This window comes from Cebus imitator, unplaced genomic scaffold, assembly GCF_001604975.1.
Source record: "Cebus imitator isolate Cc_AM_T3 unplaced genomic scaffold, Cebus_imitator-1.0 Scaffold58, whole genome shotgun sequence".
Lineage (NCBI taxonomy): Eukaryota > Metazoa > Chordata > Mammalia > Primates > Cebidae > Cebus > Cebus imitator.
The window spans coordinates 1,096,567-1,109,473 of record NW_016107373.1 but is presented as its reverse complement, the minus strand read 5'-3'; the positions used below and the strand labels follow the sequence as shown (position 1 = coordinate 1,109,473).

At 41.7% G+C, this 12,907-nt stretch overlaps 1 protein-coding gene across 7 annotated transcripts in view; it reads left to right on the top strand.

Moving 5' to 3' along the window:
- Window positions 1-437: 437 nt before the first annotated feature.
- ATG13 (autophagy related 13) overlaps window positions 438-12,907 on the top strand; it is a 25,858-nt gene continuing 13,388 nt past the window's right edge. For 5 of the 7 annotated variants that reach the window (XM_017529294.2, XM_017529290.2, XM_017529287.2 and 2 more), the window contains exons 1-8: window positions 438-555; window positions 1,013-1,132; window positions 3,173-3,219; window positions 4,513-4,653; window positions 8,332-8,372; window positions 9,147-9,243; window positions 9,583-9,681; window positions 11,160-11,253. In XM_017529294.2, the coding sequence (XP_017384783.1) occupies window positions 1,100-1,132; window positions 3,173-3,219; window positions 4,513-4,653; window positions 8,332-8,372; window positions 9,147-9,243; window positions 9,583-9,681; window positions 11,160-11,253 (552 nt within the window). In that variant the 5' untranslated portion in view covers window positions 438-555; window positions 1,013-1,099. The remainder of the gene's footprint in view (window positions 556-1,012; window positions 1,133-3,172; window positions 3,220-4,512; window positions 4,654-8,331; window positions 8,373-9,146; window positions 9,244-9,582; window positions 9,682-11,159; window positions 11,254-12,907) is intronic. The other 2 variants (XM_037738846.1, XM_037738845.1) reach the window with 1 other exon arrangement.

Here is a 12,907-nt window from a genome sequence, read left to right as displayed (position 1 = left end):
TTTGAGTCGGAGTTTTGCTCTTGTTACCCAGGCTGGAGTGCAATGGCACGATCTCGGCTCACCGCAACCTCCGCCTCCTGGGTTCAGGCAATTCTCCTGCCTCGGCCTCCTGAGTAGCTGGGATTACAGGCGTGAGCCACTGCGCCCGGCCTGGACTCATTTCTTTATGAATGTCATAGCCACCGTGCTCAGCTTTCCTTTCTGCCATATGAGAGTATTACAGTTTCCAAGCCTCGACGTATAATTCCTTTCATTGGTTGACACTGTACCCTCAGGAATGTTTATAAAGTTATTCTTTCTATGTAGTATTTTTTCTATCTGTTCTCAAAAATTAAAATTGTACTCTATACTGAAGTATACTTATGATTAATTGGCATCTTTTAAACCCTGTATTGGGAGGATTTTAACCCTGATCTGGAGCCAGATTAGTTTAAGACTTTTCATCTTTTTTTTCTGTTTTGTTTTCTTTTTTAGACTGTCCAAGTGATTGTCCAGGCTCGACTGGGTGAAAAGATTTGCACTCGTTCTTCTTCTTCCCCAACGGGCTCAGACTGGGTAAAATTCTGTTATTTACTAAGTTGTATACTGTAGTGTTTGTCACAAGGAATGAATGTAAAGTTCTCAAGTGTAACAATAAGTAATACTATTTATAGTATTATAAATAACATTAAAATATCTAATTCCATTTGATCCATTTACTTGAGAAGGATATTCTTATTGAATGTTAATCTTGTATTTATTTGGTTTTTAATTTTCTGGAGTGATAGGTGAAAAGCTTAGTTCTTAGAAGACAAAAATTGTATCTTAGCTAATTTTTGTGATGGTAATTACCTTTTTCAACTTGAAATGTGGGGCTTTGATACAGCATTATCTCTTATGGTGAAGGGAGAAGTGAATGAATTGTCTTCCTTAATCAGCCACAGCAGTACTTGCATTACCCAACATACACTAATTTCTGTTTCCATAATTTTTCTTGTGAGTTTTTCATGCAGAAGTCTCTTTTGTTTTCCAGTTCAACTTAGCAATCAAAGACATCCCAGAGGTTACACATGAAGCAAAGAAGGCACTGGCAGGGCAGCTGCCTGCTGTCGGGAGGTCTATGTGTGTGGAGATTTCACTTAAGACATCTGAGGTAAGGTTATGGCCAGGTTGGTGTCTTCATTTAGCACTCAAGATTCCGCACACTCTGAGTCCAATTCATTTCTTAGTCTTATTCCTGTACCTTCCCTCTCTGACATTCTTATCAATCTCTGAGGGGGTCATGGTTTTTTTTTGTTGTTGTTTTTTGGTTTTTTTTGCTTGTTTGTATTTGAGACAGGTTTCACTCTTGTCACCCAGGCTGGAGTGTAGTGGCTTGATCTGGACTCACTGTAGCCTCTGCTTCCAGGGTTCAAGCTATTCTCCTGCCTTAGCCTCCAAAGTAACTTGGATTATAGGAGCCTGCCACCATTGCCAGCTGATTTTTGTATTTTTAGTAAAGACAGTGTTTCACCATTTTGGTCAGACTGGTCTTGAACTCCTGACCTCAGGTGATCCACCCGCCTCAGCCTCCCAAAGTGTTAGGATTATAGGCATGAACCACTGCACCCAGCCTGTTTTTTGAAACAGGGTCTTGCCCAGTAACCGAGGCAGGAGCACTGTGGCACAATCATGGTTCATTGCAACCTCGACCTCCCAGGCTCAAACAGTCCTCCCACCTCAGCCACCTGAGTAGCTGGGACTACAGGCATGCACCACCATGCCCAGCTAGTTTTTGTATATTTTCTAGAGATGGGGTTTCACTGTGTTGCCTAGGCTGGTCTCAAACTCCTGAGCTCAGGCAATGTGACTGCCTGAGTCTGTCTCTCAGAGTGCTGGAATTACAGGGGTCATGGTTTTTGAACTTACTATTCCAACCACTTGGTATAGGCTCTTTGCCCTCTTATTCATATGATATACTTCTACTCATCCTTTAAGACTCACGTGCTCTAGAAATTTCCCCCTTTTAGTGGGAGATATAACTGCAGTCTTCGTATAGTGCTTTGCTTATATTTGTTTCTACAGTATGACTTGCTGGATTGTTGTTGATGCTTTTTGGCTTCTTTCTTTTTGAGACAGAGTCTTGATCTGTCGCCTAGGCTGGAATGCAGTGGCTCGATCTCAGCTCCTCCCAAAGTGGGGGAATTACAGGTGTGAGCCACTATGCCCAGCACTAAAAGATTTTTAACTGAAGAACTTGTTAAGGTAACAAACTTTCCTAAACTGGAGGTGTCACCTAAAAATATTACTCATAGAATTGGAGGGAAAGACTCTTTCCCTCATTTGAAACGTGTTTTGCCTTTCTGAAGGGCAGTTTGGAAATACATACCAAAATCTTAAAACCATCTATTAAGAGGACACTCACTCTTAGACCCAGCAATTCTTTTCTTTTTTTTTTTTTTTTTTAGGCGGTGTCTTGCTCTGACACCAGACTGGAGTGTAGTGGCGTGGTCTTGGTTCACTGCAACCTCTGCGTCCTGGGTTCCAGTGATTCCCCTGCCTTACCCTCCCAAGTAACTGGGACTGCAGGCGCACGCCACCACGCCTGGCTAATTTTTTTGTATTTTAGTAGAGATGGGATTTCACCATGTTGGCCTGACCTCGTGATCCGCCTGCCTCAGCCTCCCAAAGTGCTGGGATTACAGGCATGAGCCACCATGCCCAGCCTAGCAATTCTAATTCTGAAAATTTGCTGAAAGAATTTAATCGAGGCTGTGTGGGAAGTTTTAGTCTCAAGGCTGTTTATCACAATGTTTGTAGTAATGAAAATTAGAAACAACCTTTATGTCCACACTGAGATAAAGATACAAAGAAAGAATAAAGAAACAACATTTATGTCCAAGAATAGGAGGACTAGTTGGATAAAATGATAGTCATGTGGTAGAATACTGTGGAACCATTATAAATTATTTAGAATTTTTAATTATAAAGAAAATTCCATGACATGTTTATTAAGAAAAAGCAAGTGATCAAAATAGTATATAGACTGTGATTGCACTTTTATTTAGAGAAGAGGCTGGTTTGATTATAAGTTTATATCCATTTTTTTCTTTTTGCTTGTCTATAACAATTTTAATATTTTTATATTGATTGTGATGCTTTGAAATTAAAAATAATTTTTAAAACAAATATTTTAAATTTGTCCTATCTACAGGGAGATTCCATGGAGCTGGAAATATGGTGTCTTGAAATGAATGAAAAGTAAGTGCTGCATCTTAGGGCTCTTGGTTGTGGTTGCTGTGGATAAAGTAGATGACATCATGTGAAAAGCTGGGCTTTGTTTTGAGAGTCAGGGAGGGCATTCTGGCCACTTAACAAAGCCAGTAGGTCTTTGCTACAATTTGCTTCATGCTTGGCTTCCAGCCTAGACACAGAGATGACCTTCAGAGGGAACATCAGTCCAGCGAGACTCCGACACCACAGGGAAAGGAGCAGCAGAGAAAGCTGAGAAGGCTTTGTTGTTTTCCCAGAGTACAGCTAGTTCTCTGATTGAATCCCTTGCGAGCTCTTGTAATATGACTACTCTATTTTGTCTGTTTTCTGTGTGGCAGCCATCCAGTAAGATCTCCCCTCCTTGCTCCTTTTTACAGACTGTATGGGGTCATGGATTAGAAATGCATGTTATTTCCTTCCCTCATTTTCATCTTTCAAGACAGATTAGCTTACCTCCTGCCTGAAGCTTCAGTTTTTAGGAAGAGTATATAGGAAAATTGAGGAAATATCAACACAGCAAAAGAAAATCTTAGTGATAAGTATATGTGGTAGGCATTAATTTTCTTTATTGAATACAGTACAGGCTGGGCATGGTGGCTCACGCCTGTAATCCCGGCACTTTGGGAGGCCCAGGTGGGTAGATCACCTGAGGTCAGGAGTTTGAGACCAGCCTGGCCAACATGGTGAAATCTTGACTCTACTAAAAATACAAAAAAATTAGCTGGACATGGTGGCATGCACCTGTAATCCCAGCTACTCAGGAGACTGAGGCTGGAGGACCTCTTGAACCTGAGAGGAGGAGGTTGCAGTGTGCCGAGAATGCACCATTGCAGTCCAGCCTGGGCGGCTGAGCGAGACTCCATCTCAAAAAAAAAAAAAAAAAAAATGTAATTGCCAGGTTATGGCCCAGAATTTCAGTACCAAGCTGACTTTTCTTCAGACTGCTGTTAGATTATTGAGATAGACAGCTCATAGGATAGTACGTCTGTACCTTCAGTATATATAATTGCAATGTTTATTTGTTTTCAGTTGTGCTTCTTTATTTCTTAAAAAAAAATAACCACATTGAAGCTAGAAAAAAATATATTGAGTGCTTTTTGGTGCTCATCTGCTTATGTCTAGAATATGAGAAAATAAACATTGGCTTACCTCAATAATCTGTTGATAAAGATATAATTAGAGTTCTCCGGTTAGTTCAGAACATGTTTTAATAACAAATTTGGTCTTGTGTAGCTCCAGTGCTTACCAGGAAAATGCTGACCCTATCTTTGTGTCCGGCAGGTGTGATAAAGAAATCAAAGTTTCCTACACGGTGTACAACAGACTGTCATTGCTGCTGAAGTCTCTTCTTGCTATAACTAGGGTGACACCAGCCTACAGGCTCTCCAGAAAACAAGGGCATGAATATGTCATATTATACAGGTAAACAGCATAGATGCCCATCTTAATTCACTTATCAGCCTCCTCACTTTGCACATTGACTGGCACTTAGGTGTTCTGTGATGATGTTTTTGACAGTTGTTTGGTTTGTTGGATTATTGATGCTGTTGCTTTTATATGATCACTATCCAGCCTTCCTTGTGAACCTCAAGGAAGTAGTCCCAGCTACTCAGGAGGCTGAGGGAGAATTGCTTGCATCCAGAAGGTCAAGGCTACAGTGAGCCATCACACCATTGCACTCCAGCCTGGGTGACAGAGAGCGGGACCCTGTCTCAAAAATATATATATAGCCAAGAAAATGTTTAGCAGATTTAAACAGTGTATCAGTATTTACATGAATAGTGAACTGCCTAAGTCTCAGCTTTTTGTTAAAGGGTATTTACTTAGCAAGATCTCTTTTAGCAACACTCTATTAACATTGTTCCTATATTACTTTATGGCAAGAGTCACTAAACTATGGTCAGCTGACCATCTGCTTGTTTTTATAAATAAAGTTTTTTTAGAACACAGCCTTCCCATTTGTTTACATATTGTCTATGGCTACTTTTGTAATACAACAGAAAGCTGAACAGTTGTTACACCCTACCTATATGGCCCACAAACCTAAAATATTTACTATTTGATCTTTTGCGGAAAGGTTTGCTGATCCCTGCTTTTTAGTATCTTTTGTCTGTCTGATCTGTAGTTAATTTGGGGCTTGTATTTCAGATATTTATATACATTTATTTTATTTTCTCTCTTTTTTTTTTTTTTTTTTGAGGTGGAGCCTTACTTTGTCACTTAGGCTGGCGTGCAGTGGCACAATCTTGGCTCACTACAACCTCCGCCTCCTGGGTTCAAGCAATTCTTGTGCCTCAGCCTCTTGAGTAGCTGAGATTATAGGTATATACCATCATGGCTGGCTGATTTTTCTATTTTTATTAGAGACGGGGTTTCACTATGCTGGCCAGGCTGGTTTCGAACTCCTGACCTCAAGTGATCTGCCACTTTGGCCTCCTAGAGTGCTGAGATTGCAGATGTGATCCACTGCACCTGGCTACATTTCTTTTCTGTCACACAAGACTATAGTCCTTAAGACCTAGGATTCATATTTATCTTTATTTCATTCCTAATATCTAATCATGAAGCTTCATACATTGCTGGAGCTTAGTATTTATTGAATAAACCCATATATATATTTTTTATTTTATTTTATTTTTGAGATGGAGTTTCGTTCTTGTTGCCCAGACTGGAGTACAATGGTGTGATCTTGGCTCAGTGCAACCTCCACCTCCTGGGTTCAAGCAATTCTCCTGCGTTAGCCTTCCTAGTAGCTGGGATTACAGGCGCCCACCACCATGCCCAGCTGAGAGTTTGTATTTTTAATAGAGACAGGGTTTCACTATGTTGGCCAGCCGATCTCTAAGTCATGACCTCAGGTGATCCACCTGCCTCAGCCTCCCAAAGTGCTGGGACTAGAGGCGTAAGCCACTGCACCCAGCTTATATTTAATTTTTATCAATATTACTTGAAAAATATGAAAACAGATTTTAGGTGTTTTTAATTCAAATTTTTGCTAATATAGACTGGCCTGTCCGGGAAGAATCATAGAAGGTTCCACTATGTTTATGTTTTTATTTTTTTCAGAATAGTCTTACCTAGTTAATTATTCCATTGTGGAAAAAATTTTCTATTTTGTTAAGCTGTTTACTTAGAGATTTCTCCATGACCAGGCAAGTGGCTCACGCCTATAATCCCAGCACTTTGGGAGGCTGAGGCAGGCTAATCACCTGAGGTTGGGAGTTCAAAACCAGCCTGTCCAGCATGGAGAAACCCCGTCTCTGCTAAAAAATACAAAAGTAGCCGGGCCTGATAGTACATGCCTGTAATCCCAACTACTCAGCAGGAGACTGAGGCAGGAGAATCGCTTGAACCTGGGAGGTGGAGGTTGCACTCCAGCCTGTCCAACAAGAGCAAAACTCCCGTCTCAAAACAAAACAAAACAAAAAAAATAACAGTTGAGGCCAGGAGTTTGTGACCAGCCTGGGGAACATAGTGAGACCCTGTCTTTACCAAAAAATTACTTTTAAAAAAAACCCAGGCCAGATGCGGTGGCTCATGCCTGTAATCCTAGCTCTTTGGGAGGCCAAGGTGGGTGCATCATGAGGTCAGGAGCTCAAGACCAGTGTGACCAGCATGGTGAAACCCCGTCTCTTCTAAAAATACAAAAGGTATCCAGGCTTGGCGGTGCACACCTGTAGTCCCAGCTACTCAGGAGGCTGAGGCAGGAGAAACACTTGAACCCAGGAGGCAGAGGTTGCAGTGCCCAAGATCGTACCACTGCACTCCAGCCTGGGCAACAGAGCAAGACACTATCTCAAAAAAAAAAAAAGAAAAAAAACTGGTGCCTTCTAGAAGCAATACTAGACTTACTGGCCACTCTTTTATATATATATTATTTATTTCTCAGTAGATATAATTTTAAAATATGTTGTAGAAAAAGAGAGAAGAAGCTTAAATAGCAGTTTCCATTTAATTATTATTTTCCTCGTTTTTTTTTTTTGAGACCAGGTCTCACTCCTGTTGCCCAGGCTGGAAGGCAGTGGTACATTCTTGGCCCGCTGCAGCATCAACTTCCTGGTCTCAAGTGATCCTCTCACCTCAGCCTCCCAGGTATCTGGGACTACAGGCATGCACCGTCACACCTGGCAAATTTATTTTTTGCTGATGCAGGGTCTTGGTATGTTGCCCAGGCTGGTCTTGAACTCCTGGCCTCAAGTGATCCTCCAGCTCCTGTAGCAGGATTGGCGGGGAACAAATCTCTTGAACACTGAACTGAGAAAGGAAGTGGCTTTTTATTCAGCTATGGGAGGCTAATGCCTTGACCACCTGGTGAAGCAGATCTTTCCTTTTTTTATAGGCTTACAATCTAAAGGGGAAACTGAGGAAAAACTGTTTCATTGTCCATTGGCTGTACATTTGACCTCACAACCTTTGGCTCATTGATTTGCTAGTTCATATGTAGCATGAGTGGGAACAGGCAGGGCAGGGGGCTTACAGAGACAAGACAAAGGCAGTAAATTATTAATTGGCAGAGGTATTTCCAGGAGGGGGCCTGGGTCGTGCAGACATGGAGGACATGACCCAGTGCCTGGCTCCGGCCAGTAGTGATAACATTCTTTGTAACTCTTTTCAAGGCTTATAGATAGCAGAGAGGATGGGAACCAAAAAGGGAGTCATATTCCCAGTCCTTGGGCCTCTTTATGGCCTGGTCAGTGGCGTCAGCAAGTTGTCTGACCGCTGATTCAAGTTCTTTGGTATTTTATCTCTTTTTCACTCTTCTTTCCATCCAGAGGCGAGGAGGAGGTGGAGGCCAGGAAGCGGGAGGAGAGGAGGGGGTCTCCCCTCCCACCTCAGCCTCCAAAAGTACTGGGATCACAAGCTTAAGCCATTGTGCCTGGCCGTATTTTCTTTATTTTTTAACCAACCCACTCTGTATACATCTCTATGCCTGCAGCTTAATTGGAGAAGTAGGAATTATTAATGCTTCATCAGGAGAGGTGTTTGTGCAGATGAGTAAAGAAGACTTTGTTTTATTTATTTTGTTTCTAGGTGTTTGGGCTATAGAGGCGTTTAGGAGTAAAGAATCCGGTAACATTTCTTATTTTTTCTTCCATACAGGATATATTTTGGGGAAGTTCAGCTGACTGGCTTAGGAGAAGGTATGTATCAAGGTTGAAAAACATTCATAGTGTTCAGAACTCTCATAACTTCAGAGATGAGTTTGGTTTCTACTTGTTATAATATGTAGATGGTTGTCTTAATATGCATAATACAAGTAAAGAAAAGATAAGAATGCAGGTAGGTGGTCCAAGCATCTGCCAGGGGTAACCAAATAATTTTTCCCAAAGTTCCAGGAACTCAGTCTTCTTTCTTACTCTTTATAAAACTGTCTATTTTCCTAATTTTCTACAATGAGGAAGTTAAATGTTTCTGATGAACACCAAGAATTTTGAAAAAATGGAAATGAAACCAAGAAAATCATGAAAGCTTTATTAAAAGTGCCACTTGCAAGGTCATGGGTCTTCATTTAGCTCTGGAGTGGCAGCTTGGGGGAAGGCAGTTATTTCTGAAATTGAGGTGTTTGTGTGACATTCTAGTGCTCCTTCACTGTCTTTTTTAGCATGTGACATATCTTTTCAGGGCTGGTTAGTAGAACTTTGTCTGGCTTTAAGACTAACAGTTATCTTATCTCTTGGAAGGTAGCTTTATCTGTAAATAGAGTGCTATTTCCCCTGCCAATATTGGCTCAATACATAGAAACCTATATATACACACACATGCGTACACACATGAAATTGAGGCTGCTGCACTTAACATGCTAAGTGGATAATGCCAGAAATCATACAATAGGCCAAATAATTCAGGGAAAGATGGTCTATGGGCAATATCAGTGTTCTCTGCAAAAAAAGTTAATAATGTATCTCTTCTCCTAGGCTTCCAGACAGTTCGTGTTGGGACAGTGGGCACTCCTGTGGGCACCATCACTCTTTCTTGTGCTTACAGAATTAACTTGGCCTTCATGTCTACCAGGTGAGGAAGAGCACTGGAATCCGAAAGAAATCTTCCAAAGGTGTTAGCATTTTTTTTCTCCTAAACTTCAAGACTAACTCTACAATTCAGCTTTGCTGAAAGCAGTGCCTTCAGAAGAATAAAGTCAAGAAAGAGAACACAGTTGCCAGATTGCAGAATTTGAGTGTCCCAGAGCCAATTTGTCCAGAACATAGGATTGGTGGTTTATATTTAGGGATTATGATAGCTAAAGCTCTGGTAGTGCCTGCCAACAGATGTAAGGCGAGGGGCCCTCTGAGGACTTTGTGGGGGCTGGAAAGGCATTCTAACAAATATTGGAATCTGCTTATTGTATTACAGGCAATTTGAGAGGACCCCACCTATCATGGGGATTATTATTGATCACTTTGTGGACCGTCCCTATCCCAGTTCGTCTCCCATGCACCCCTGCAATTACAGGTGAGGAAAGTGAAAAGGTGCTCTCCCAAACTGGAGCTGGGCAGAAGCATCCATTCTGCACAGGTGCACAGAACACCCTTCTCAGCACTCACTCTCCAATGGGCAGAGGGTCACTGATGGAGACCCCACATGGAGATAAATCAAATGGGCCAGTTTCCCTTCTTTCTGCTCCCTCTTAGGTACACCAAGACTTAGGGCATACAGACTGTCTCAGAAAATTCTTGGGATATTTTGGATCTTGATGCTACTGTTAAGACTTTTCTTGGTGAAACCCCATCTCTACTAAAAAGACAAAAATTAGCTGGGCATGCCAGCTTATGCCTGTAATCCCAGCTACTTGGGAGTCTGAGGCAGGAGAATTACTTGAACCTGGGAGGCGGAGGTTCCAGTGAGCCAACATTGCGCCACTGCACTTCAGCCTCGGCTACAGAGTGAGACTCCATCTCAAAACAAAACAAAAAAACAGACTTTTTTCAGTTACAGGTTACTTAGAGCCTTAGAAGAGTGGCAATGATTTGTGGAATATGGTTGGCAAATTAATTGGTTTTCAGGTTACCATCTAGCACATTAGTTTATATCAGAATAAAGTGTTTCTAGGTCTGGAACTCAGAAAACAGAATTCTCTAAGGGTTGGAATAGATGTGTATCAGTAAGGATACTACCTTTATGTGATAGACTTGTGAAATTGAATAGCTTGTCTTTAGGGTTTAGTTACTTGTTTTATGGAGTCTCTGTTAATGATAATTCTTTGAAAACCCAGATGTGAGCTCCACCACTGGCCTTGCTTAAAAAAATGCTCTCAGGCCAGGTATGGTGGGTAATGCCTGTAATCCCAACACTTTGGGAGGCTGAGATGGGTGGATTTCTCGAGTTCAGGAGTTCAAGATCAGCCTGGGCAACATTGTGAAACGCCGTCTCTACTAATTAAAAAAAAAAAAATCCTCTCTCAAATAATACGCCAGGTAAGAAGTTTGGGTTTAAATAACAAAACAGGCTGGATGTGGTGGCTCACACCTGTAACCCCGGCACTTTGGGAGGCCAAGGCAGGAGGATTGCTTGATCTTAGGAGTTCAAGACCAGCCTGGGTAATATAGGGGGACCCCTGTCTCTACAAAAAATTAAAAGTTAGCTGAGCATGATGGCACATTCCTGTAGTCCCAGTTACTAGGACAGCTGAAGCAGAAGGATCGTTTGGGCCTGGGAAGGTTGCAGTGAGCCATGCCACAGCATTCTAGTCTGGGTGACAGAGTGAGACCTTGTCTCAAAAAAATTAAAAACAAGAACAAAATGTCAAACCTCTGAATGCTACTCTCTGGAATGTTTGAAATTATTGAGGACTCCACATGCCTTTCTTGACAGTATGAACTGTGTGAAACAGTTGTTAGCATGCTCCCATCCTTATCTAATCGCCTTTTGTAGCCTTTCTGAAATTGACTTTCACCACCATAAAATTCATTGTTTCTTTTTTTTCACTTTAGAACTGCTGGCGAGGACACTGGAGTAACATATCCATCTGTAGAAGACTCTCAAGAAGTGTGTACCACCTCTTTTTCCACCTCCCCTCCATCACAGGTAGGGGAATGCAGGTCTGGGGTGGTGGTGGTGGTTTGGTATATATGTAGGCTTTATGAAATGCTGTCCACATTTGGCTACAATCCCTTTTATTAGTGGTGGTGATTGTTAAAGGGATTACTTTGAGGGGTAAGAGACAGCCTTCTTATCCAGAAGATAGTATTTCTAGTCTGTAATTATTCATAACCTTCAGGGTTACATTTAGCTTTTACCTTCCTGGTGACATCTTAAAATTCCCTAGAACATGAAGTCACAGAATTCCAGATGCATTCTGACACCAGAGATTTATTTTAACCTATGCTTGTTAACTTCATGGCTACTTCTCTATTGAGTAGTAAATTTCGTTTATAATAATGAAAGGAGCCCCAAAGAGCCAAAAGTTATTTAGCATAAAATGCTAGGGAGAAACCAGTAGTATAGTTTTTCTTTATACTTGACACAGATATCAGCCTATGTGTGTTCTCTAGGCAGACATTTTTAACTATTAACTTTTCCACTTCAGTCAGTCTTCAGTGACAAATCCAGTTTCGTAAAACACAGGCTCCAAATACTGTCGTCAGCTTCCCCAGAGAGAGCACCCCTGTAGTCTTATGTAATGTGTGTGGTGCCATGGCTGCTTTCATTGCAGTCATTTTTGCAGCTGGCTGAATTGCAGGAGCACATTTCTTGCCTTCCACCTCAAGTCACACATTCCCAGCCTCCTTGCCTCCAGATTCCCCTTCTGGCTGCATCGTCTTCATTGTTGCCTTCCTCTTCGACTTCCACATTAGATACTTTCTTCTAGACCTACCTCAGTTCTATCTTCCTTTAAATCAGCCCCAGATTCTCCCATTTCAACTTCTTATTTGGGGGACCAGACAGATTCATTAGCTGTTCATGTGTTTTTATTTTCTGTGGTTTTTTGTTTGTTTGGTTGGTTTTTTTTTGAAGCCGTTCTCACTCTGTTACTCAGGCTGAAGTGTAGTGGTGCCGTCATAGCTCACTGCAGCCTAGACCTCCCAGGCTCAGGTTAATCCTCCCACCTCAACCTCCTGAGTATCTGGGACTGCAGGTGTATGCCACCATGCCCAGCTAATTTTTTGAATTTTCTGTAGAGATGGGGTTTTGCCATGTTGCCCAGGCTGTCTTCTACCAAAAATACAAAAATTGGCTGGGTGTGGTGGTACAAACCTATAGTTGCAGCTACTTAGGAGGCTGATCTGGGAGGATCGCCTGAGCCTGGGAGGTCAAAGCTGTAGTGACCCAAGATCACACCACTGCACTCTAGACTGAGTGACAGGGCGAGATCCTGTCTCAAAAAAAAGAAAGAAAGAAAGAAAGAAAGCACAGTTGTAATGTGTTTCAAAAGCAGGAGTTAATGTCTGTGAATGATGATGTAAAATCCAAGGATCACTACTGTTTCTGTTGTCCTAGCTTGTTGAGGGTGAAAGAGATTCTTGTTCTAAAGTTGCCGCAACAGTTTAGTTTGGGGGTTTGAGAATTGTCATTCCCCTGCTGCTTTCATGTTAGCATTGATCTTGTCAGGGGAGCTTCTTGCATACTTACTGACACAGAGAAGCACTGACAAAAAAAAGCAGGCAAAGATACAAAGACCTGCTTTCTTCCTAGTGCACATTAATGGAAGCAGGGTTTTTTTTGGTTTTTTTTTTTTTTT